The sequence below is a fragment of the Podarcis melisellensis genome, assembly GCF_964234715.1.
Source record: "Podarcis melisellensis genome assembly, chromosome: 9".
Classification (NCBI taxonomy): domain Eukaryota; kingdom Metazoa; phylum Chordata; class Lepidosauria; order Squamata; family Lacertidae; genus Podarcis; species Podarcis melisellensis.
In genome coordinates, this window is record NC_138541.1 from 2803210 (window position 1) to 2827907 (window position 24698).

General features: G+C 44.4%; 2 protein-coding genes across 11 annotated transcripts in view; both read right to left on the reverse strand.

Moving 5' to 3' along the window:
* LOC309377693 (secretory phospholipase A2 receptor-like) overlaps positions 1–22764 on the reverse strand; it is a 55315-nt gene extending 32551 nt beyond the window's left edge. For 2 of the 9 annotated variants that reach the window (XM_081925336.1, XM_081925332.1), the window contains exons 1-6: positions 4991–5253; positions 4454–4532; positions 4288–4351; positions 2910–3047; positions 1874–1993; positions 206–307 (exon numbers count right to left, since the gene is read on the reverse strand). In XM_081925336.1, coding sequence (XP_081781462.1) covers positions 206–307; positions 1874–1993; positions 2910–3047; positions 4288–4315 — 388 coding nt within the window. In that variant the 5' untranslated portion in view covers positions 4316–4351; positions 4454–4532; positions 4991–5253. Of the gene's footprint in view, positions 1–205; positions 308–1873; positions 1994–2909; positions 3048–4287; positions 4352–4453; positions 4533–4990; positions 5259–22670 lie in introns of those variants that run through there. The other 7 variants (XR_014171623.1, XR_014171624.1, XM_081925333.1 and 4 more) reach the window with 7 other exon arrangements.
* On the reverse strand, positions 8223–22060 carry LOC309377680 (uncharacterized protein). 2 transcript variants are annotated; one of them, XM_081925308.1, is made up of 8 exons: positions 21972–22060; positions 20625–20780; positions 18906–19025; positions 16718–16816; positions 12475–12561; positions 10807–10958; positions 9231–9337; positions 8223–8656 (listed from the first exon to the last, which is right to left on the reverse strand). In XM_081925308.1, exons 1-8 carry the CDS (start codon positions 21997–21999, stop codon positions 8488–8490), a joined length of 918 nt encoding a protein of 305 aa, XP_081781434.1. In that variant the 5' UTR covers positions 22000–22060; the 3' UTR covers positions 8223–8487. The 2 variants fall into 2 exon arrangements, with proteins under 2 accessions (XP_081781434.1, XP_081781433.1); XM_081925307.1 differs by having other exon boundaries at positions 9231–9364.
* Positions 22765–24698: the final 1934 nt, after the last annotated feature.

The window sequence follows — 24698 nt, forward strand, 5'->3', positions numbered from 1 at the left end:
CCAGCCCCCTAGGCCAGGTGGAAAGGGTCTTGCAGGGAGTGGCCTTCACGCTCCACAGCCGGGCAATGTTCCTCCGGCCTCTTCAGTGGGGCTGGTGAGTCTGGCCAGGTGGAAAGCAAAGAAGCTCTTCTATGGGGCAATACCCCCTGCTGGAGCAGAGGCAAGGAGTGGCCCTAAGTTGTATGGACTATGACACCTTCCTTACCATTCCTTCCTTGGAGGGATGGTTTCTCTTTGATCATGAAGTCCCTGATCATTTTCATTGCTAAATCTATTTCAGGTGTTTTGTGATCCCGTTTATGAATATCTATGGAAGAGTTCGGAGGGAAAGAAATGGTGAGTCAGCTGATGCGACAGTACCTCCACCCCAGAATTGCTGCGGCTGATTTGGAATCAAGGCTCCCCGTGTGTTAGCAATTTTTTAAGGCTATTCCCATCTCATAGCAAAAGTGTTCAATGAAGCATCAGGCAGCAGAGTGGGTAAGATTCCAGTAATAAAACTGCATTAAAATGAAACCTGTAGATCACCCTGTGAAGGGTGGTCTATAAATTGAATAAAATAAATGTGGATAAATAAAGGCCAGGTTACAACATCTCGTAACAACATTAAATAAATGAGATAAAGTAAAAGCTCAGAGTTAGGGCCATATCCAGTGCCGCAGTGCCACTGGTGAAATGGACTTCTGTATGGACAAGGAAGCTTCCCTTTCCCCTCCAGCCCAGCCCACCACGTGCCCTCAAAATTCTCACTGAAGAAGAGTTTGGATTTGATATCCCGCTTTATCACTACCCGAAGGAGTCTCAAAGCGGCTAACATTCTCCTTTCCCTTCCTCCCTCACAACAAACACTCTGTGAGGTGAGTGGGGCTGAGAGACTTCAAAGAAGTGTGACTGGCCCAAGGTCACCCAGCAGCTGCATGTGGAGGAGCGGGGAAGCGAACCCGGTTCCCCAGATTACGAGTCTACCGCTCTTAACTACTACACCACACTGGAAGCAGAAAACCTAATATTCCCCACCAATACCCAGAAAACGCCTAATATTCCCACCAGTATATCTGGAAAACAAACAGATATTAACCAGGTGCCAAAATGGCAAGTGTTGTGCATTGTATAATTCCAGAGCTAGGACATTTCACAATCAGGGTGCTACCACACAGAAGGCTCTTTTCTGTCATGCCACCTAATGGACAGTGGGACAATGAGACAATCCACTCCTATGTCCAAGATCTAGGGACCTGAGCAGGTTGTACAAGACAATGTGTCCTTCAGACCCTTGGGATCCAAGTCAGTGAGGACTTCCTAGGTCAATACCAGAACCTTAAATTCATCCCACAAATGAATAAGTAACACCTGAAGGGCTTAGACTTTTAAAAGGAGACACACACAAACATCTGATTGCACTCAGAAATCAACATGATTTCCCTGTCCTTTGACAATTTTCTTCTACTCATCTAGGGCTAGGGAGAAGGCCAGAGAGGGAGGATGGTTTCCTAGATGACTTGAAGACCTCTTTTGTTTGCCCGTGAGATATCCTGCAGAACCTGTGACAGTCTCTTTAAGAGAAGCAAGCTCTTACCCAGCATGCAAAGATAGAAAGAAAGACGAACAGGGAGTTGCAAGGTAGGACAAGTGACTGCACAGGTTGCTTCATAATGTTGGCCTAAGAAGTCCCAAAGCAGTTATTGAGGGGCAAGAAACAGGCATTTATTTGAATGGGTGAGATTTAGCCACATCCTTACCTTACACACTGGAATCAATGGGAGGTAAAAGGGCTTAGCTGTGGCTGGATTATGGTGACACTTTTGAAAGTGTTCTTCATACTGATGTAAAGCCAACCAAGATAACGCTAAAGGCCTACACAGCCTAGACTTACACAGACTAACTGCTCCAAATGCAGCAAAAAACAGGACGAGGCACAGCATCACTACAATAAATGTACCAATGGAAGAGAGAAAGAACTCTTTTATCTCATGCAAAACAGCAGCGAGTTTTCCTTGATGGACAAAAAGAAAGAAAGAAAATCTGCTTTAAGTTTCATTTCAAGTGACATTAATGGATCCAGAAGTACTCCTTCAGAGGGAGTCTAACCCCATCTGGAGCAGGCCATATCCCTCCCATCCTGTCTAGGGAACCACCCACTGACTGCACCTCAGTCTTGTCTGGATTAAACTTCTGTTTATTGGCTCTCATCTAGTCCATTACTGAGGCCAGGCATCGGTCTAGTATGTCAACTGCCAAAGCTGCAAATGTAAAGGGGAGATAGAGCTGTGTGTCATCAGCATTTCTCACAACACACTCCAAAATCTGGATGACCCTACTCTGCATGGGGGAATGAAACTGAACTTTGAGGAACCCCGCATTGAAGGCTCCATGGTACTGAACAAAACTACCCAAGCTCAGTCACACAAGCAGGACTAGAACCATTGAATAGCAGTGCCACTCAATCCCAGCTCAGTCAGTCCCACCGGAAGAATACCATAGTTGATGGTAGTGAAAAGCAGTGCAAGATCAATGAGGATCAACAGGGTACACTTCTCCTCCCTTTCTCCCAGCAGAGCGAAGGCTGTCCTATTGCCAAATAGCTTTAATAAACGAAGTCCCTACAGGATGCTTGGCTTGATATTCTCTTTGTTTATTTAAAGGTTTGTTCCCTCACCTGGGTGAGGAGCAGTGGTAGAGTGGTAACTCCTTACCACATTGCGGATCAGGGGAGAACACAGTCTGAGGCTGGCATAGCACTAGTTTGCTTGGCTAAAGGAGCCTGTTGGAGTGACAGAGCACGGCTGGCTTTTCTCCAGCCCTTCCCACTACGACTGGTCACACATGCCTCCTGTTGCTCTCCCACTTTTCCTTTCCAGTGTGTTCCTCGTCTAGGCTATGAACCAGTTCTATGTGTGCTGCATACATACCCTTTCTGGGAGGTGGTTTTCGTCTGCGTTTTAGTATTGACCTGGATGCCACATTAGATCTGGAAGAGACATTGGATCTAGAAGCCACATTGGATTTGGAAGCCACATTGGATCTGGAAGCCACACTGGTTCTTGAAGCTGCATTGTGGTGTTGGGTCACATAGTATGTAACTTACTTGAACATCAGCGAAAACTTGCAAAAAAGCCATTGTGTGATAGCAGCTAAATCCCAGTAGGGTAAATTCCTGAAAAACTTGTAGCTCAGGAGCAAAATCGTAGTGAGTGATGATCCTGCAGGAATTCAGTTTTCAGCTCTACTCTGCCAGACAAACCTCATTTCTTTTTTTTTAATGGAGTAACAAGCTTGGTGGATCAGGGGAATGATGTGAACATAGTGTATCTTGATTTCAGTAAGGCTTTTGACAAAATTCCCCATGATATGTGAGAAAACTGGTCAAGTGTGGGTGGAATGAGGTAACTGTTAGGGGGATTTGTAGCTGGTTGACTGACTGAACCGAAATAGTGCTCACTAATGGTTCCCTGATTCAGGTAGGAAGCCGTGTTGGTCTGACACAGTCGAAATAAAAAATTAAAAAATAGTCCAGTAGCACCTTAGAGACCAACTAAGTTTGTTCTGGGTATAAGCTTTTGTGTGCATGAACATTTTTTCAGATACACTGAAGGAGAAGTCACCAGGCCCTTATATACAGTGGGAGGGTGGGGTGGGGTTTTTCTCAGAATGATAGTGGGATATGGGTGATTGACTTAATGGGTATGGAAAAACTGTTGATGACTGTTAACGACTGCAATTAGTTCTACAGGAAAAAGCAAGGGTTAGTATGCAGATATATAAGGGTCTGGTGACTTCTGCTTCAGTGTATCGAAGAAGTGTGCATGTACACAAAATCTTATATCCAGTACAAACTCAGTTGGTCTCTAAGGTGCTACAGGACTATTTGTTAATGGTTCCTTGTCATCCTGGGGAAAAGTGACAAGGGGGGTGCCACAGGATTCTGTCCTGGGCCCGTTGTTGTTCAACAATTTTATAAACCATTTGGATGAAGGAATTGAGGAGATGCTCATCAAATTGGCAGATGACACCAAACTGGGAGGGCTAGCTAATGCCATGGAAGACAGAAGTGGGATTTACATAGGTTTTGCTATTTCTTGAAACATTGTTGCCAAACTTGGCACAAATGTTCCCAGGGTTTGGGAGGTGGTCCTCATCACCATTTAGATACCAGGTTCCATTTTTATGCCACTTGAGATATCATCCCCAAACTCTGCAGAAAGGAAGGCTCAGGGTCTCCCTTCTAAGACGTACAGAAACTCTGCCTTCCTGTATTGCACTGAAGAGGAAAAAGTAGGAACAACTTACGTTCTGTGAATGTCAGGCCTCTCATCATTTTAACTGCTCATTTGGATTGGCGCCTTATGTCATCCTGCGTTCAGAACCATATAAAGGAGTAGAGAGTTAGCACAACTTCTATGAAAGAATTTAGTGGTCAAAAACCAAATCAGAGTAGCAGTCTGCAGAAGCTCACCTCTTTTTGTTGACAGGACCTTATTTTTAGCTGCCATCTTATCTCCTCAATTTGAGTGGTGTCTCATCCTGGAGTTCTTCTAAGTGACCATTTAATGGATTAGGCTGTTAAAATAATGTCTTGAGACAAACCTACCGTTTACAGAGCAGTCATATCAAGCTCTTCATTATACAAGGGAGTAGACATGAAAAGCTCTCTGGCATCCTGTCCTCACTTCATTTATAGACATAGAATCTCCTATTCCCTGGATATACAGTGGGAGAGAAGCAGACTGCTTTTCTCCCACTGTAAAGGGGCAGCTGGGGCCTTCTGAATTCTAGTTTAGTGACATACTTCATGCAAACGGCTAAAGTTCAATCCACAGCATTTCCCATCAGAAGGATCTCCAGCAGGAAGCCTTAGAAAGACCTCTCTTTTCCAGGGATCCTGGGCAGCTGTTGCCAGTTGGGCTAAACAGCACATGGGGCAAGACAACCAATGGCCTCCGAAAAAGGCAGCTGACTACGAGTGACATTTCCCCTTTCCCCTTTTGGATACCGTGGTGCCTCCTGGAGTCCTTTATCTTCTCTTAGCCTCAGCCTCTTTCTGCAGATGTTCCTTCCTTCAACGGCTCCAACCACCTTCCGCTTTGATGCAGAACATTCCAGAGTTCCCATTCAGCTTCTGCTCCTCCCTGATTGGGACTGGTAGGCAGCCAATCAGCATTCCACATATAGCAGAAGTCCAGGAAAATATCTAGTTTAGTTATTGCTTACTCCACTTCCATAGTACTCTCATGCACAAAAATGACTTTCATGAGTATCTTTGGAATTCTACAAATGACAATCATGTTCTGTCCCCTTTAAGCCCTGGGCTAAATGACTTCTGGGGAACTTCTTCAGTTAAGTGGATGAGTGCCCCATCCCTCAAATTATTGGATTCTTCTTCTTCTGAGACTAAATTTGGAACATGGACTGCTATCTCGCAGTTATGCAAATCCAGCAGCTCCACCCAGAATAATAATAATTTATTATTTATACCCCGCCCATCTGGCTGAGTTTCCCCAGCCACTCTGGGCGGCTTCCAATGGAGTGTTAAAAACAATACAGCATTAAATATAAAAAACTTCCCTAAACAGGGTTGCCTTCAGATGTCTTTTAAAGAGAAGATAGCTGCTTATTTCCTTCACATCTAAAGGGAGGGTGTTCCGCGGGCGCCACTACTGAGACCATGTCAACTACAGGCAAGCAATTGAAATTTAAAAGCACAATTTAATTCTGAATATTTTTTAGCCTTCTACAGTGGTACCTCGGGTTACAGACGCTTCAGGTTACAGACGCTTCAGGTTATAGACTCTGCTAACCCAGAAATAGTACCTCAGGTTAAGAACTTTTCTTCAGGATGAGAACATAAATCGTGCGGTGGCGGACGCGGCAACGACAGCGGCAGTGGGAGGCCCCATTAGCTAAAGTGGTACCTCAGGTTAAGAACAGTTTCAGACCTCCAGAACGAATTAAGTTCTTAACCTGAGGTACCACTGTATTTGGAAAGCTGAGGTACAAAATATAATGGATCCAAAATACAAAATGTATATGATATTATTTGCATAGCACATTTCTGCTAGCAGCAGGTCATCTTCTGTCCACTGGGCATGTGGTCTTTTTGTACCGAAGATCAAGGAGTGACCCCCAGTTACAAGTTAAGCGTCTTTCATTTTGATTTAGTTGTTGTAAGACAAGTGTGAGGTTGACATTTAATCTTGAACTGGGATTGGTCTTTATCCTATTGATACCTGGATTTTATGACAGCAGCTTGGAGATCCCATGCATTGTGTTATGTTGTACCAAAGATGCTTCCTTCACCACATGTCTACATCACCCACTGCTTTCCCTAACTAGCATAGGTGTTACATCTTGTGCTTCAGACCTATGCTATACATTCCCAGTTTTAAAACTCCTAACTACAATGCTACCTTGGTTCTCGAACGTAATCCATTCCTGAAGACCATTTGAGTTCCGAGGTGCAAAGGGCTGTCTGTAAATTCAACTGAGAAAATCGAAAAAACACACAACAGAATCCATTTGACCTCTGAGGCGCGTTAAAAAATGGAAGCATTTACTTCTGGGTTTTCAGCGTTCGGGTTCCGAAACGTTCATCAACAGAGACGTTCCAGAATCGAGGTACAACTGTATTTGCTTTCATTGCTTTCATTTGCTTTCGTTCATTATATGTTGTGCGTCTGTTAATTGATTATCGGACATATATTGTCCAACACCAGGTACAGTCCCTGGCAGAACATGTGTTGGGGCATCCTTCAGGAACGATGGGTGGGTGAGTTGTTGGACACGACTGCTTAAAGCCCTTGTGGGACCTTCCAGTGGTGGCACCAACATGGCACACTCTAGTCTTGACTCACCATCCCTGGAGAGAGGCAAGTGTGGTTATGGCTCTGTGAAAGTTCTAAGGGTTCAATCAAGTAGTGGCAGCTATTGTGGCAACTTTACGATGGCAACTTCCTCCCAAAAAGTCTGTGGTTTTGGACAACACCATCTGAAGTGATGGTTGGACTCCACCAAACCAGCAACCCTCTCCACATTCTGTTCTCCAGGAAAAGATCATGGCAAGTCATGAGAGGCTTGGCTGGATAAGGACTGTGGGACAAAATAGGGACAAATGTAAGGTTCTGCACTTGGGCAGGAAGAACCAGCTACATAAATATAAGGTGGGCAACACCTGGCTAACTAGTGGTATATGGGAAAAAGATCCAGGGAGTTTGGTGGACCACAAGCTTGAACATGTGTCAACAGGTTGATCCAGCAGCAAAAAAAAAAGTGAATGGTATTTAGGCTGCATCAACAGAAGTATAGTATCCGGATCAAGGGGAGTTAAAGTCCTGCTCTGTCTCTGCCTTGGTCAGATTCCACCTGGAGGACTGTGCCAATTTAAGGAAGATATTGACAAGCTGGAAGGTGTGCAGAGGAGAGTGACCAAGATGACCAAGGGTCTGGAAACCAAGCCTTACGAGGAGTGGTTGAAGGAGTTGGGTATGTTTATCCTGGAAAAGATGAGACTGAGAGCAGATATGATAGCCATCTTCAAATATCTCAAGGTGGAGCAAGCTTGTTTTCTCCTTCTCTACAGGGTAGGTCTCAAACCAATGACTTCAAGTTACAAGAAAGGAGATTCAACAGTGGAACGGTCTCCCTTGGGAGGTAGTGGACACTTTTTGACGCTTTAGTTGAGATTCTTGCATAGCAGGGGATTGGACTAGATGACCTTTGGGGGTACCTTTGAACCCTACAATCCTGCAATTCCATGATTCTGTGAAACTCTGGTGACTACAGTGTTTGGCTTTCCTAGTAAGGCCAACCAAATATCATAGACTCCTAATCAGCCATAAAAATGAACACTGCATAACAGATAAACTCAAACAACACAACAAGAGAGAAGGAAAAAGTATGGCATGCAAGAGAGTTGCCGTAATTTTAGGAAAGGGCTGGTTTGGAATAAAGAAGGAAGGAACAGAAAGATAGAACATATGAACCTCAGAAAGCAAAAAACCACAGCCAATTGTCTACTCCAAGAACTCTGACAAACAGGCAGCTGTTGGTAGAGAAATCACTGAGGCTGCTACACTTTGCCCATTTTCCTGGGAATTAGCGCCACTGAGCAGAACTGACTATCCCAGCCAACCCACTTCACCACAGATTTGAAGGTGGTCTTAATATCTTCAGAGCAGAGATCCTTGACTTGAAGTGGTGCCTTGTGCAAGGAGAATACAAAGCAACGATTATACCAAATTAATTTATTGGAAGTACAGAAGCTGGTTTTGACCGAACTCTCCCATGCTTCATTTTCTTGGAGGTTCAAATCTTTGAGGTTGCAAATTAAGATCTCTTTTTTTCCAGTCTTGAGGAAACAGGACTGCTTTCAGTTGTTGATGGCAGAGAGTTGAGCTCTTCCATGCCCCAATTCCATAACCTGGATTGCTGGTTTTTTTTAAGGGGGAGATTAATCCATTGCTTTTAGCATAGAGATCACAGAATCCAGTTTTATCAAGGTTTTACCGTATACCATCTTTTATCAGGCATCTTCTTACATATCCACCGTTTTTCTACATTGCAGGGAATGTTTTCCCAACATTTAGTTGTTCTGGAACAATGTGATTTTAATATGACACAGGGTTCTTCTTTTATTTTGTCAGGCTGACCATGCATCCAATAACTGAAAGCAAAAGGCAGCAGTCAGAAATCCATCAACTGAAACTAATGAATGCATGCTGGATGTCTACTTTTGTCTAGCATTAATGAGATATTTAGCTCAGTTCTGTCTCACTCTAGCTTTCTACCTCAAGATTGCCAGCTACTCATACTTGTAGTGCATTGTTTGTATTTTTCAGATTTTTTGTCCATCAGCAGAAAAGAAAAGTATTATGTGGGGTAGTTTCCCTCTCTATTGTTTGCTCCTGCAAGTTATTTCTCTCACAAAACGGCAAAGAATGAATGCATTGCTTGGAATACACAATGCCATGCTCAGGAAACTGCAATGAAGTCCATCTGCTTATTTAAGAATTTTACAATGCTATATTTCAACCCCAACATTTTCAAAATAGTTTATTAATCCTGGCTCCATATGAAATAAGTGGGTTTTTTTTGGAAAGAGTCAGAGAAACTGAGGTCCACTGACTCTGAATATAGTGAACTTGCTTCTCCATCATACCTATGATTAATCTGTCACCCGTGAATTCCCGACAAAGTTTCTACAATATGAAAAGTAAAGAATTTTTGTTCACACTTACGTGTCTACTACATTTGGACCATGATGCCATTTCCATTTTCCATTCTCATGATGGAGTCCAATCCAGGAATCTTCATGTGCAAATTCTGTTTCTTTTTCTAGAAACTCCTGCAGAAAGCACAACCAGAGTCTTTCCTAGAAATGAGGAACCAGAACCCCCTTTCAAATTATTTCCAGACAATGTATCTTCTCTGGAAGACAAGAGGCTCCTCCAGATGTTTAACAGGAGTGAAATGTGAATTGACAGCGGGAAGTTGCACCACAGAGATGGGCCCTGCCTCCTACACCTTGCAACGAAATCAAGGATGGGCAAACCCCAACCCAAGGGCAAAAGTCAGCCTGACATGAGTTTCAATTTAGGAACCATTGCTTCACAGCCTTGAAGGAGAGCCCCCGAGTTCTAGAATACTAAAGCTCAGTTTAAAAACCCCACACAACTTGCTAAAAACATGGTAACAGTAAAAACTCAGCTAGAGAAGGAACAGAAGGATAATCAGTCAACCTAGAATCTGAACCCTTAAGCTGAGTGCACACAGGAGAGTACTCTCTCAAGATGCCAAGGAACTTCAGAGTCCTTTACTCTGTGAGGTTGGGTACTCCTTTCATCATTAGATCCTGTCTCTTAACAACAGAGCTTGCAATATAACCCCCTTCCGGCAAGCCCTTTCTCCCTCCTTTCTTGACTCACCACTGGGCCTGCAAATCCCAGATCCTCTTCTGTGCTTTTTGCTGGCCTAAAACCTCCTCATTTGTGGGGACTGATACAATTTAAAGACTGCCTCTCTAGTGCCATGCCTGATGGTTTCCACCTGCTTTACTTGTACATTTCTTAATAGATACCACCTCCCCTGCTAGAAAAAAAAGTAAAACAAGCATCCAGTACTCTCCCTTCACTAGATCACAATTCATTCAAGAGTGCCCCATGACATCTTTCTGCTCATGGAGAAAGAGGGGGAAGTAAGATGTTCACGCACTAGTACTGTATGTGGAGGTTGCCAGAGAACTTTTATAGGCACCCAAAAGGATTCAAATCAATTAATTTCAAGAGAGTGTCAGGAATGTGCCCCCCCCCCAAAGCACAGTGGAAGAGTCAGCCTCACAAATTGAGCTGAGTGAGCAAAGGGCTGACTCTGCAGATGGGAGCTGTCTGTCTGATTTTAGGCAGAACAGCCCGGCCCCCCTCCTTTCCTGGGAAGAAGCAGTTAGCTCCCAAGGAGAGGAAGAGTGAGAAGTTGACCAAAGCATTGCCATGCAACCACCAGATAAGCCAGTGTTGGAGGCTGAGTCTTCTGGGGAAGAGCCAGCCCTGCAGTCCTCAAATGAGGACATTGGAGAAGATCGGATAGCAATGGAAGGAAAGGAGACGAAAGGCGGGATTTTGGCGTTCTTCCTGTTGGGCAAGGGACAATGAGTCAGACTGAGCAACTAAGGTTAATGAGAGCAGGCAGAACACCATGCTCTGGATGTGTGTGTGTTTATATATAATCTTATATAAAATTGATGGAGAGTCCTTGCTGCTTATCAGGCTGCTTGCCTGCCAGAGATCATTATAGCGAGTTTCCTGGTGTTGTACCTACCTCCACACGAACATCTTCAACAAATGTCAGCCAGGACTTTTCCTCCTCACAAAACTCTTTTGCACCGAACCATGACTTTCTTCGAACTTCAAACAAATAGAGAAGCCCAGCATGTGGCATCCACTTTAGACGAAATTTTCTAATAAGGTCCTCTTTCAACCCAGCAAGGAATTCACAGGGAAAAGAGAGGGGGCAGAATTTGAGAGATGCCAAGTTGAAGGTCTGTGGATCACTTTAAAATACACACACAAACTCGAAGTGAATGACATAATGATATTTCATTATCATCCAGCACAATTTACTAATGTAACAGGACAGCCAGCCTTCTGCCCTCTGAAACGTTTGTTCCTGTAATGAACATATTTAGAGGCTGGTTTCAATGAGAAGGTGTCATTGATTTCCCTCCCTATTACCATCTTTGCATTCACCAATTGATTTGCAAATAATTTTCTCATACATTTATCTAGACAGCCTATTAGAAAGCTAGGTCTGCACTAAAATGGGTACCATCCTTACTAATTTTTACTGATAATGTTTGGAATTTCAGTGAAAATATGCAAAAAAAGGAGGCCACCCCATTGGTGTAGAACTTTCCTCGTCCCTCCCCCACTGTCAAATGTGCATCACCGAGGTACTCAGGTGTGTCGCATGACATAAAACCCACAACAATTAGAGTCCACTTATAGTCTCAATTTAGTGGGATTTTCTGACTCCTAAACTAACAATGAAATCCCTTCCCTGATACACCTCTGTCTTCTCCCAAACTTACATGACAGTGGAACAGCAGCATAAAGGTCTCTCATTCCCACTCACACCTGAAGTACTGCAACAGCTGCATCCCAGGTGCAAGGGGACCTGGTAAAGGTAAAGGGACCCCTGACCGCTAGGTCCAGTTGTGGACAACTCTGGGGTTGCGGCACTCATCTCACTTTAGTGGCCGAGGGAGCCGGCGTACAGCTTCCGGGCCAACATGACTAAGCCGCTTCTGGCGAACCAGAGGGGCACATGGAAACGCCGTTAACCTTCCCGCCGGAGTAGTACCTATTTATCTACTTGCACTTAGACGTGCTTTCAAACTGCTAGGTTGGCAGAAGCAGGAACCGAGCAACGGGAGCTCAACCTCTCGCGGGGATTTGAACCGCCGGCCTTCTGATCGGCAAGCCCTAGGCTCTGTGTTAAAAACATAAACACCTGCTGGATCAGGATCAGGAGAGAACCCATGTATTCCATCATTCTGTTCTCACAGTGGCCCATTGGAACTCTTGCAAGTAGGATCTGAGCACAACAGCACTCTCTGATTTGCAGTGGTAGTCGTCATGAAGAAATATGATCTCAAGACTAAATCTGGAAGGGTCCTGGCTCACCTCATATTGGGGGTGAGACGTTCTTGTATCCCAAACTCTCACAATTCCAACCAATTTCCACCATTAATTAGGAGGTCATTCAAGAAGGAGCTCATCAACTTGCAGAGCCACAAAAACCCAAAGGCACAAGGTTCTTCACATCTGAATTTCTTCCTGGATTGTGAAGGTCTGAATTGCTCAATCTGTTTTATCAAAGTAGTGTGTGAGAGGCAGAGGGCAGCTGGGCCCCTGAACCTTCAAGAGCTGTGCAGACAAATAAATTTCAATTTCAATACTTGAGTATCATTGTCTCAAAGGAACTTACCAATTGCAACTTGTACTTCATACACTTTGAAGTTCCATGCAACCAATTCATCTGCCAACTTCTGAGCTCCACGAAATATTTCAGAATCTAAAAGGTTTGAACAATTCAAGTCAGTGGTAATGCAAACATCCATCTATGTATATAAAAAAGTCATTTTCCAAAATCTGATGTACAATCACATTCTAGCATGAAAAAAAGAAGCAGAACCCTGCTATGGCGCCTAGATAGGAGGAGTCCTGGTTCTCAGTGTCTGGGATGACCAAGATTTACTCCACACTTGACCCAACTGGGTCAGCTGTTAACATCCATTTCCTTTCTACTGAGAGATATTGGTATACTGATGGTAAAACCTGTCCTATCTCCTAGAGAAGGCCATTTTGTGGCTTGACCTTCATGGTTCTTGAAAGGGAGTGGGTTGTGTGTCTTCTTTGTGAAGAGCACACAAGGACACACTGTATGGAGATTGCCCTATTCAAGTGGAATTTTCAGTGTACGAGCTCCAGACACATATCCCTTTACCGTTTTGCTAGTACTGAATAAAGGTTCAAGCTTCCTTAAGGGTAACTTAGGTCCTCAAAGTAGTATTCATGGTGCCAGCAATAGATATGTGCTTTCTGCAACTGAAAATGTTCTCGGGCAAGTTCTCCACGTTCAAACTTACAGTTTGCTGCAAAATGTTCAGTACACAAAATTCTCAAGTTGAATGTCATAGGATTAAATAAAAGTTTTAGAAGAGCCATGAGAATATTGAGTTGGAACCTCAACTGAGGAGGTGCCAGAGGTTAGCGGTGGGACCCATGTTTTACACTCGCACAAGTCCAGCCACCAATGTTTCAAAGTACATGGCTGAAACTGGCATCACTTGGCAATGTTCACTTGCCTGCTTCTCAAAATAGCCAAACAGAATGATTTGTGGGGGGCCAAGGTTGAATTAAGCCATTTAATGTGGTCTGAGTCACAACAATTTCCATTTTATTAAATCAGTTCTATGCATGTCGATTCCGTAGCTATTAACCATCTTATCAATAAATTCAAAATAAAAGTGGGGAATAGCTTGGCACGAGGGGTGAGCACTTTTCAGAAGAATAGTGGTACATTGGTATCTCGGGTTAAGTACTTAATTTGTTCCGGAGGTCCGTTCTTAACCTGAAACTGTTCTTAACCTGAAGCACCACTTTAGCTAATGGAGCCTCCTGCTGCTGCCGCACCGCCAGAGTACGATTTCTGTTCTTATCCTGAAGCAAAGTTCTTAACCTGAGGTACTATTTCTGGGTTAGCAGAGTATGCAACCTGAAGCATATATAACCTGAAGCGTAGGTAACACGAGGTACCACTGTACTGGAGACTTGCACAGAGACTTGCAGGACCTGGGGGCAAAATATAATTTTGGAGGCTAACCTGTGCCATTCCCATGGAGTTAGGGGGCATCCAGTAGACATGAATCAGGAAAGCCTTCCTCCTCAACTGAAGGGGAAGTGTCATGGGCAGAGGAGAGGGACGATGGAATTAAAGCCACCTTTCCTCCTTACAGGGCAAAGGTAAAGGTACCCCTGACTGTTTGGTCTAGTTGCGGATGACTCTGGGGTTGCAGCGCTCATCTCGCTTTATTGGCCGAGGGAGCCGGCGTACAGCTTCCGGGTCATGTGGCCAGCAGGACTAAGCCGCTTCTGGCAAACCAGAGCAGCGCACGGAAACGCCGTTTACCTTCCCACTGGAGCAGTACCTATTTATCTACTTGTACTTTGACGTGCTTTCGAACTGCTAGGCGGGCAGGAGCAGGGATCAAGCAACAGGAACTCACCCCGTCGCAGGGATTCGAACCGCCGACCTTCTGATCGGCAAGCCCTAGGCTCTGTGGTTTAACCCACAGCACCACCCAATTATAACTGGTTTAGGAGATCAACAGTTGTTTGGGAATACTTACGGCCCATTGGACTTCCCTTTGAACCAAGAACTTAAAATCTTAAGCTGTCATTGATAAAATGGGCCTAATTTAAACCCACACTTCATGTCTTACATGCTTATTTCTAGAAACCTCGCACCATGTGTGATACTGTAGCATATGGGAACTGCATACACATGGTGCAGATATTAAGATGGGCAACTTAACATAGAATTTTAGGACTTTCTGGTGCATGTGTCAGTTTGTAAGCATGTTGAGTCTTCTCTTACAATGATAGGTTTTTCAATATTAAAATTGTCCATGCAGTACCTCAATTCCAACCCCCCCCATGGGTTTTGTTTTTTCTGGGATTTGCTAATTCACTATTATTATAGTAATATTTATTTGCATCTCACTTTCCCCCAAGACTGGGACTCAAGGAAGTTTACAGATAAAAAATGCAAAACACAGATAAAATAGAGAAGCTAAAATCATAGCAAAGTCAATCATTAAAAAGTTATTAAACATTAATAAAAACAAAACAAGAAACAAATCTTTTAAAAATACAAATTACAATAATAAAAAATATCACGGTGCCAGCCCTTTCCTTAAAAAACAGCCAGTTCCTAGAGGCCTGTTGGAATAAAAAATGTTGCCACTTGCTGAAGGAAGGGCAACAAGGAGGCAATCCAGCTTTTCTAGCCAGTCCCATAGCAAAGCCAACCAATTCAGGGAAATCATAACAAAATGGATGTGGAGTGTGTATGGTTAAACCTCCTGAATGTCCTACATCTGAGGAGGAGCTTCCTACATAACGGAAGCTGCAGTTTCTTTGTGTGAGAGTAGTTTCACTTTTAGTTGGAGCATGTGTCCGAGTTCTGGTTGAATCATTTGTTCTTTTACTTAGAATCATAGAAGCATAGAGTTGGAAGAGACCACAAGGGCCATCGAGTCCAACCCCCTGCCAAGCAGGAAACACCATCAGAGCACTCCTGACATATGGTTGTCAAGCCTCTGCTTAAAGACCTCCAAAGAAGGAGACTCCACCACACTCCTTGGCAGCAAATTCCACTGTCAAACAGCTCTTACTGTCAGGAAGTTCTTCCTAATGTTTAGGTGGAATCTTCTTTCTTGTAGTTTGGATCCATTGCTCCGTGTCCGTTTCTCTGGAGCAGCAGAAAACAGCCTTTCTCCCTCCTCTATGTGACATCCTTTGATATATTTGAACATGGCTATCATATCACCCCTTAACCTCCTCTTCTACAGGCTAAACATGCCCAGCTCCCTTAGCCGTTCCTCATAAGGCATCGTTTCCAGGCCTTTGCTGATGTAAATAAAACGCTGTTTAGATAGAAGAAACAGTGTGTGGATTTTTTCCTTCTTCTCACACGAAAGCAACTGCTGCTAGCTCTGCTACTGCCTGGAATAATTTATGCACAGAGGAAACGTGCCGGACAGGCAGCAATTCCACAATGGACAGATATACAAAGGAACTGGGTGATGATTGGTTCTGATTTAACAGTTCCAGGCTTCCGCAGACACAGCAGGCTCCCAACTCTGCATATTTTGAAAGTGGTTGTTTGTGGGAAGAGGAGCATTTTCAGAGGACCAGTGTTGGAGGAAAGTTGGGCTCTTAGTTCTTCCTCTTCCAATCACCCTCCACTCTCCAGCTACTTTCACCTTTCTACATAAGAGACTTGAAACAAGTTCTACTGTGGGGCAATACCCCTTGATGGGATGTAGGGCTGGGGAGCAGTGTTCATCATCATCATCATCATTATCATTATCAATTTTTATACCCTGCCCTCCCGAACCAGAGCCGGGCTCAGGGCGGCTAACACCAATAAAATTACAATAAAACATAATAGGGGAAAACAAACAAACCAAAAACAAAAAAAACCAGTTTATTAAAATACGGGTTAAAATACAATTTAAAATGCAGCCTCATTTTAATAGTAGCCCATAAATCAAGACCATAAGGGGAGGGAAACATAAGGGTCAGACCGAGTCCAAACCAAACAGCTCTGCCTTGCAGGCCCTGCGGAAAGGTGTCAAGTCCCACAGGGCCCTAGTCTCTTGTGACAGAGGGTTCCACCAAGTTGGGGCCAGTGCTGAAAAGGCCCTGGCCCTAGTTGAGACCAATGTAACCACCTTGCGACTTGGGACCTCCAAATTGTTGTCATTTGTGGACCTTAAGGTCTTCTGCGGGGCAGACCAGGAGAGTCAGCTTCAAGGGCAGCCTTGTGCAGAGCGAATTACAATAATCAAGCCTGGAGGTGACCTTCACATGGATCACTGTGGCCAGATTAGGGCGAGAAAGGTAAGGGTTCATGAATATACTGATGGAAACTTGTCACTTACCATTCTTGTTTTGAAGGGATGGTTCCCTTTTTATCATAAAGTCTCTGATAGTTTTCACTGCTCTCTTTTCTAAATGCATTTTGTTCTGCTCGTAGATATCTAGAAGGGATTAAAGAGAAAAATAAATGGTATTCCAACACACTGGTCTGGCCATGAGTGTGCTACACCCCCCCCCCAAAAAAAAAATAATTGCTTAGAATGATTTTTGAATCAAGACTCTCTGTGCCTTCACTGTGAAACCTGCTTTTTGTATGACAGTCATAGTTTCTAGTAGGCAATCTGCAGTCTTGTATACCTGGTGAACTGGTTCTCCCAGCCTTGCTGAATCCATTGTGATTTGATGTCTTCCTTGAGATATAGTCATGCAAAGATCATGGGCACATTGGGTGATGGATGTCAGCATCTCCCTTGAGCCAGTGCCACCAACTGGACTCATCCACTTCAGCCCTGACTGGGCCAGGCGAGCTGGGTAGCACTTCCAGAGACCACCTTCTGGACAGGAACAGGTCAAAGTGCTGTGGACTCACAGCTTAGAGTTGTGAGCACCGGATTCACTTCCACAAGAAGACAGTCGTCGCACAGCAGAGTATAGCAGAGTCTAGCAGAGTATATAAACGACTTGGAGAGCAGCTCTGTAGAATATCTTCTTTATTCTATCTACAACTACTATACAGAGCTTAATGGGTTCTCTAAGCATAAAGAATGCTACACTACACTGAGTGTCTGCAGCTGCTCTTAGCAGCAACCTTATCTCTACACACGATCTATAACACTCAGTCTCTCTCTCTCCCCGACACACTGACTGACTGACTCTGTGCTGGAGTAGAATAAGTAGATAGCAGAACACGCCTCCTCCTCTCTGGAGAATCAGCAGACTCATCAGGAGATTCTTGGATATGGGAGGGGTGAAATCTCCTCAATGACATCATAACTGTCTAGGGATGCAACAGCTTCATCCCATTTTATCTTGCCAGTGGAAAAGGCTTTCTGCCACCACATGAGCAGGAAGGAACAAGGCGGACAGACTGCAGGCATTTATTCCTAGGAGGAGGTACAGCCAGCAAATGTGTTCAACAGAGATCCCCTGTACAACTTAGGAGAGTCGCTTTAAGAGAAGGAATCTCTCATTCAGCAGACAAAGATTAGAAGAAATAGGAGCAGAGAATTGCATGCTGGGAGACAGATCTCTGCAGGATGCTCCAAAATGTTGTCTTTCCAATGGCAGGTGAAGACTTTCTTATCTCAACAGACTTTTAGGATCTGACTGTTTTGAATGAAAGGACTGGTGCTGTGATGTTTTTCTTGTAGTTGTTATTTTTAATAGTTCTTTATATATATTATTTTAATTCCATTAGTGTTTAATTGCTGTTTAGTGATGATCGTATCTATGTTTATAGCTTTCTCTGTTTTATCTGTAATAATAATAATAATAATAATAATAATAATAATAATAATAATAATAATATTTTTATTATTTATACCCCACCCATCTGTCTGGGTTTCCCCAGCAACTCTGGGCAGCTTCCAGCACATACAAAACACAATAAAACATCAAACATTAAAAACTCCCTGATACAGGGCTGCCTTCAGATGTCTTCTAAAAGTCAGGTAGTTGTTTATTTCCTTGACATCTGATGAGAGGGCATTCCACAGGGCAGGCGCCACTACTGAGAAGGCCCTCTGCCTGGTTCCCTGTAACCTCACTTCTCACAGGGTGGGAACTGCCAGAAGGCCCTTGGAGCTGGACCTCAGCGTCTGGAATTGAACGATGGGAGTGAAGATGCTCCTTCAGGTATACTGAGCCAAGGTCGTTTAGGGTTTTAAAGATCAGTACCAACATTTTGAATTGTGTTCGGAAATGTACTGGGAGCCAGTGAAGATCCTTTAGGTCCCGTGTTAAATGGTCCCAGTGGCTACTGTAAGCTGTGTTGAGTCCCAGTCTGGGGAAAAGGTGGGATATAAACAAACAAACAAAGTTGGCCTATGAAGTCTCTGGAGTATTCAGGGACGAGAAACAGACGCATTTGTTTCAATGGGTGAGATTCAACCACTTCCTTACCTCAAACACTGGGAGGTAAAAGGGATTAGCTGAGGCTGGATGATGCCCCCACTTTTGAAAGCGTTCTTCAAAATGATGCAAAGCCAACCAGGATAACTCTATAGCACCCCCCCCCCGAGTTGAACTTACACAGATTAATTACTCCAACTGCAGCACAAAACAGGACCAGGCACAACACCACCGCAGTAGTGGCAGCAAGGGAAGGTACAGAGCACTCTGTTATGTACTGCAAAAGTGCAGCGCATTTTCCTTGAAGTGCAAAAAGAAAGAAAATTATGCTTTAACAATCACATATGAACATCCCGCCATTATCCCATTAAGGTAGGGTTCATTTTGTTGTGTTTTTGGAATTCTTGCTGACGCATAAAGCTATTAACATATATACAAGAAAATAAGGCGAGACGGAGCACATAGTTGAACTATGGAATTTACTCCTACAAGGAGTAGTGATGCCCATCAACCCGGGTGGCTTTTAAAGAAGATTAGGCAGACTCATGGAGGTGAGGTTGACCAATGGCTACCAGCTACAGCGGCTATGTTCTGCATTCGCTGTTAGAGGCAGTATGCCTCTCAAAGCCATTGCTGGGTATTGCAAATAAGGAGTATGCTGTTGCATTCAGGTCCAACTTGCAGGCTTCCTGTAGGCATCCATTTGGCCACTGTGAGAACAGGGTTTTGGACTACATGAGCCTTTTGCCTGACCCAGTGGAGCTTTGAAACACAATCTATATCAAACAAATCTATAAATTGTTAGGGGTGTTTTCTAGATATGTAAGTTGTCTCTTAAGGAGTCTGCACTAAACAAACAACTAAGACATTCCAAACATCAAAACACACACACTATCCTTTCTTATAACAATCTGAAACAAGGATGCAGACTTGGGAATAAAAGATTATATGAACAGCACTTCAATAAGCAATCCCCAGTGGAAGCCACCAGAGCATGGCCTTGGCACCAGCTGGCCTCACCATAAAGAGGTCCAAGAAGTCCCTCTTCATACATAGCTTTAGCTTCTCCCCAGGAGTGGTCCATTCTGCTTTGCCACCTGAGGCAAAATGGGAAGGTGGCACCATGTTTGCATGCCATTGACGCCACCTTGCTGCCCCTGCTGAAGTCTGGCTTACAAGGGTCATGCAGCTGCAGTTTCTGGGTTCTGGCAAGATCTCACAAGAGCCCCATGAGATCGGACAGAGGCCTTGCGTGATCTTCCCAAGATCCTGGTGAGGCCACACAAGACATGAGGTCTTCAGGCAATTTCATGGAGCTCTCACCCAGAAACCACCTCAACCACTTCTCCCGTGATGGAGGAGCATGTGCCCATTAGATTCTATAGCCTGAGGCAGTTTCCTCAGTCCGCCTCATGGATGGGTTGCCCCTGCTACTCCCGCTCCACTCTGTGATGGAGCATAAAGGCCACACTTAAATGACCACACCTGCCAAGTTTTCTTTTCCCTGCCATAGGGATCTCAGGATAAGCCAGCCAAAGCTGGTTTTATTAGCCTGTCTCCCGTGTCAACTGTCAGGCTAAGTGAATGGAGAAGTCTTTCTTGCCTGCCATTTCTTTCTGTCTGAGGTTTCCTGTTTAAATAAGTAGAGAGGAGAGAACATAGGCTGAAGCTTGGTGCTTCACACCACCGCTGCCATAGCCAGCAGAGGACGTTGGACTCAAACCTTGGTTGGTTGGTTTGACTAAGTGAGCCTGTTGGGTTGACAGAGTACTGCTAGCTTTTCTCCAGCCCTTCCTACCACGACTGGTCACATATGCCTCCTGTTGCTCTCCCACCTTTCCTTTCCAGTGTGTTCCTCATCTATGCTATGAACCACTTCTGTGTGTGCTGCATACATACCCTTTCTAGGTGGTGGTTTTCGTCTGCGTTTTAGTCTTGTTCTGGATGCCACACTGGATCTAGAAGAGACATTTGATCTAGAAGCCACATTGGATCTGGAAGCCACATTGGATCTGGAAGCCACATTCGATCTAGAAGCCACACTGGTTTTTGAAGCTGCATTGTGGTGTTGGATCACATAATGCATAATTTATTAGAACATCAGCTCGTAGAAAAGGGAATAGAAAAGGTGCTGTGTACTAGGAGCTAAACCCCAGTAGGGTAAGCCCCTCCAAAACTTGAGATGTCTTCACCTCTGCATGAGGTTTCCTTGGCTGAGGTTGGGTGTCTGTCAGGGATTGGCTGGTTGAGGAAGAGTGGGGGCAGCCAGTAGTCCAGGAGGCACCTGAGCGGGGAGGGGACTTTGAGCCAGGTTCAGACTGGTGGCACAGGGAGGAATCAGCAACAGAAAGTGAGGGTGAAGGGGAGATGCTTGAGGTAGCCGCAGAAAGAAGGGTTGAGAAAAGGCTAGAACAATTAAGAGAAGCTGAGTCACAGCGAAAAAACGCATGGAGGGAGGTATAAATAAGGGAGAGAGATGATGGAACTGTAGCTTCTGCAACTGACTTGCTTAGTTGATATATGTGCAGTGCACTGTCTCCTTGGTTACTGAGCAATAAAGTTAATTACGGCCAAGCCCTTCTGGTTTCTGCTTACAGCATTGGACCCCAGACGGAAGGGCTTTTCTGGCAGCCTGACAGGGTCTCACCACAAGTGCCATTTTGAATCAAATATGGCTTTGGCATGACCTCACCCAATTTATGGCAGAATGGGTCCAAACTCATATATTACAGCATCCATTTAAAAAACCACAACATTCTGAGATCCCAGGCAGCATCAAGCACTACCTGCTGGTAAGGTATAAAAGGCAGTCAATCCAGGGGATTGATTAGGTGAAATATATAGCAATGCTATTTAAATGCATCATTAATCAAGCTGAATAAAGATACGACTATATGAATCTAGGACTAAATGTCAATTCATATGTGCTGACGGCGGAGTAACAAAGTAACAGATAAATCATCAAATGATTGTTTCAATTAATGAACAGTATGGTTCATTTCTTTTATTAAATTTACTAAAATGTCGGAAGGTGGGAAAAAAGGCAGGCCCTCAACCTGAGAGTAGTGTTGCCCAGAGATAAATCTCTGCCCTGTCCCTCAATTTCACACAGAAATTGTGTGAAATTGGCAGAAGAAAGGAAAGGAAGCAGGAATCAGAAGGACAGAAGGAAGGCTCAGAGGTGAGTAGAGTAACTCTGCCTTCCTGTATTGCTCTGAAGAGGAAATAACAGCGGGGAAAACCTACCTTCCGTGAATGTCAGGCCTCCCACCATTTTAACTGCTCATTCGGATTGGCAACTTATGTCATCCTGTGTTCGGAACCATATGACAGAGTAGACAGTTAGCACAACTTCTATCAAAGAATTTAGCAGGCAAAGACAAATCAGAATAACAACCTACAAAAACTTGCCTCTTTCTGTTGACAAGATCTTTTTCTTGGCTTCCATCTTATCTCCTCATGTTGAGTGTTGTCTCATTCTGGAGTTCTTCTGTGTGACCATTTAATGGAGTAAACTATTAAAATAATGTATCGAGACAAAGCTACCATTTACAGAGCAGTCACACCATGCTATTCATATACAAGAGAGCTGGCATGAAAAACTTGCATGCATCCAACCCTCACTTTGTTTTCAAACATGGAGTTGTCTATTCCCTGGAGAACTACAGGAATCTTCTCATCTCCCACTATAATAGGGCAACTGGGGCCTTCTGAGTTCTAGTTCAGTGACAGAGCACATACTTCATTCAGAAGGCCCTGATACAATCTGCAGCATCTCCCATCATAAGGAACTCCAGCAATAGGTCTGGGAAAGACCTATAATTGCCAGAGATCCTGGGCAGCTGTTGCCAGTTGGCTAGATAGCACATGGGGCAAGACAACCAATGGCTGGACTTAGAAAAAGGCAGCTGATTATGAATGATTTGTTCCCCCCACTTTGGATACCGTGGTGGCTCACTGAATCCTTTATCTTCTATCTACCTCAGCGTCTTCCTGCAGATGTTCCTTCCTTCAACGGCTTCAACCACCTTCCACTTTGATGCAGAACATTCCAGAACTCTTCCCATTCTGCTCCTTCCTGATTGGGACTGGCAGGCAGCCAATCAGCATTCCACAAATAGCAGAAGTCACTTACTCTACTTTCAAGGCACTCTCACACATGAAAGGGCTGCTCATGAATATCTTTGGAACACTATGAAATGCAAAATGTTCACTTGCCGCAACCTGCTGGGGAATCTCTTCATTGTGTTCCATCATGCTGCTCTTGGAAATCTGCAGTCTTTTGAATGCTACTGGACTACAATTCCCATCATCCATTTCCATTGTCCATGCTAATTTTGTTTGATGAGTGTTCATAGAATTGTAGAGTTGGAAGGGAAACCAAAGTCCATCTAGTTCAACCCTGTGCAATGAAGGAATCTCAACTAAAGCATCCATGACAGATGGCCATCCAACCTCTGCTTAAAAACCTCCAATGAAGGTGAGTCCACAACCTTCTGAGGCACCACTCCAAGTGGAGATTCCCCGTTCTGGACTTATTTGGAACAATCTGGAATCTGTGGTGATGTGGGCTGTCTCTGATACTTTGAAACCACCTCAGAGCCTTGGGAGGGTTTATGACATCTTTTGATACATTTTTGTAAATTACTCCATCCCCAGGTTTTGCCCTGCATTAAAGCCTCCCATTACCTGCCATGATCTTTCCTTAGGGAACAGGATGTGGAGAGAATTGCTGGTTTGGTATTATCCAAAACAACAGACCTAGACCAGGAGGAGGATCATTGTTCTGACCAAACAATGGTGACTCTTCCTGGTAATGGTGCGAGCATTGTCCTCTCCTCTGAGGACAAACACGGTGGTGTAGAGGTGAATTCTTACCACACTGGTTTTTTGTTTTTGTTTTTTAAATCATATAAGGCTCCAACCATTGTGTGAAATAATCCATGGTGTCAGGGAACTGCCATCGGAGCCAGAGGAAGAGGGAGGGCTCCAGAGGGGTTCAGGAGAGCGTCCCAGGAGGGAGAGAAGCAGCCCATCTTCTGGGGAAGGAATTCAGCGTAGCACCAGTGGAGAAGGGGGGCAGATGGGGGAATCGGCGAGGGGGCTCCATGACTCCTCGCCGGAGACCAGCGGGGAGAGCACGGGTCCTCCGCTGCCCACACCCTCCCTGCGCAGAAGACTCCCGCGCAGGGAGAGTAGGCGGCGACTAGGCGTGAAAGAGCTTCTTTGCTGGAAGAAGTTCAAGAAACGCCCACTGACGGATTCTGCCAGTGATTGAGACAGCTGTCCGGACAGAAAGGGTTCACCCAGGTAACCCAGCCAGGTGTGGCGTCGATTTACGCACGAGCAACCCCTAGAACATTACACATGGCAACCCAAAAATAATGGTTGCCAGTCCCTGTTTCAGGCAAGATCCCTAGTACGCCCACCATCACCCGCTCCACTGGAGCGCCCACCAGGAATTGCTGCATCAGGGTCCTTCTTTGCTGTGCACACATCACATCTTCAGCATCTGGACTAAGCCACCAAGAGGCTGCATGCCACCCTGAATTGCTACGAGGTGGTAGCAAGATTCCAGAGAGTTTTAGGCAGTTACTCAGGGATGCGTTTCCATTGGGAGACAAGACTCAGGGAAGACTGTCATGTCTTTAAGAAATATGGTTTATTTTACACATATTTACACCAGGGTGTTGAAAGAAAACTGTATAAAAGTGATTTATACAAAAACGAGCAAAAATGTAAAAATATATATCCGGTATTTGCTGGAAAGGCCAAGAGGAGGAAGGGTCATTTTATCACATATGGTGGTACTGTAAAAAGTTGAAGGACTTTTGGAAAATTATAACGAATTGAAAAGGAAGTATAAATTAATAATCCCTAAAAAAACAACAACCCCAAAGCCTTTTTAGTAGGAATAATGGGGACATAGGTCCCAAGAAAGCTGAGTAGTTTATTTATGTATGTGGCAACAGC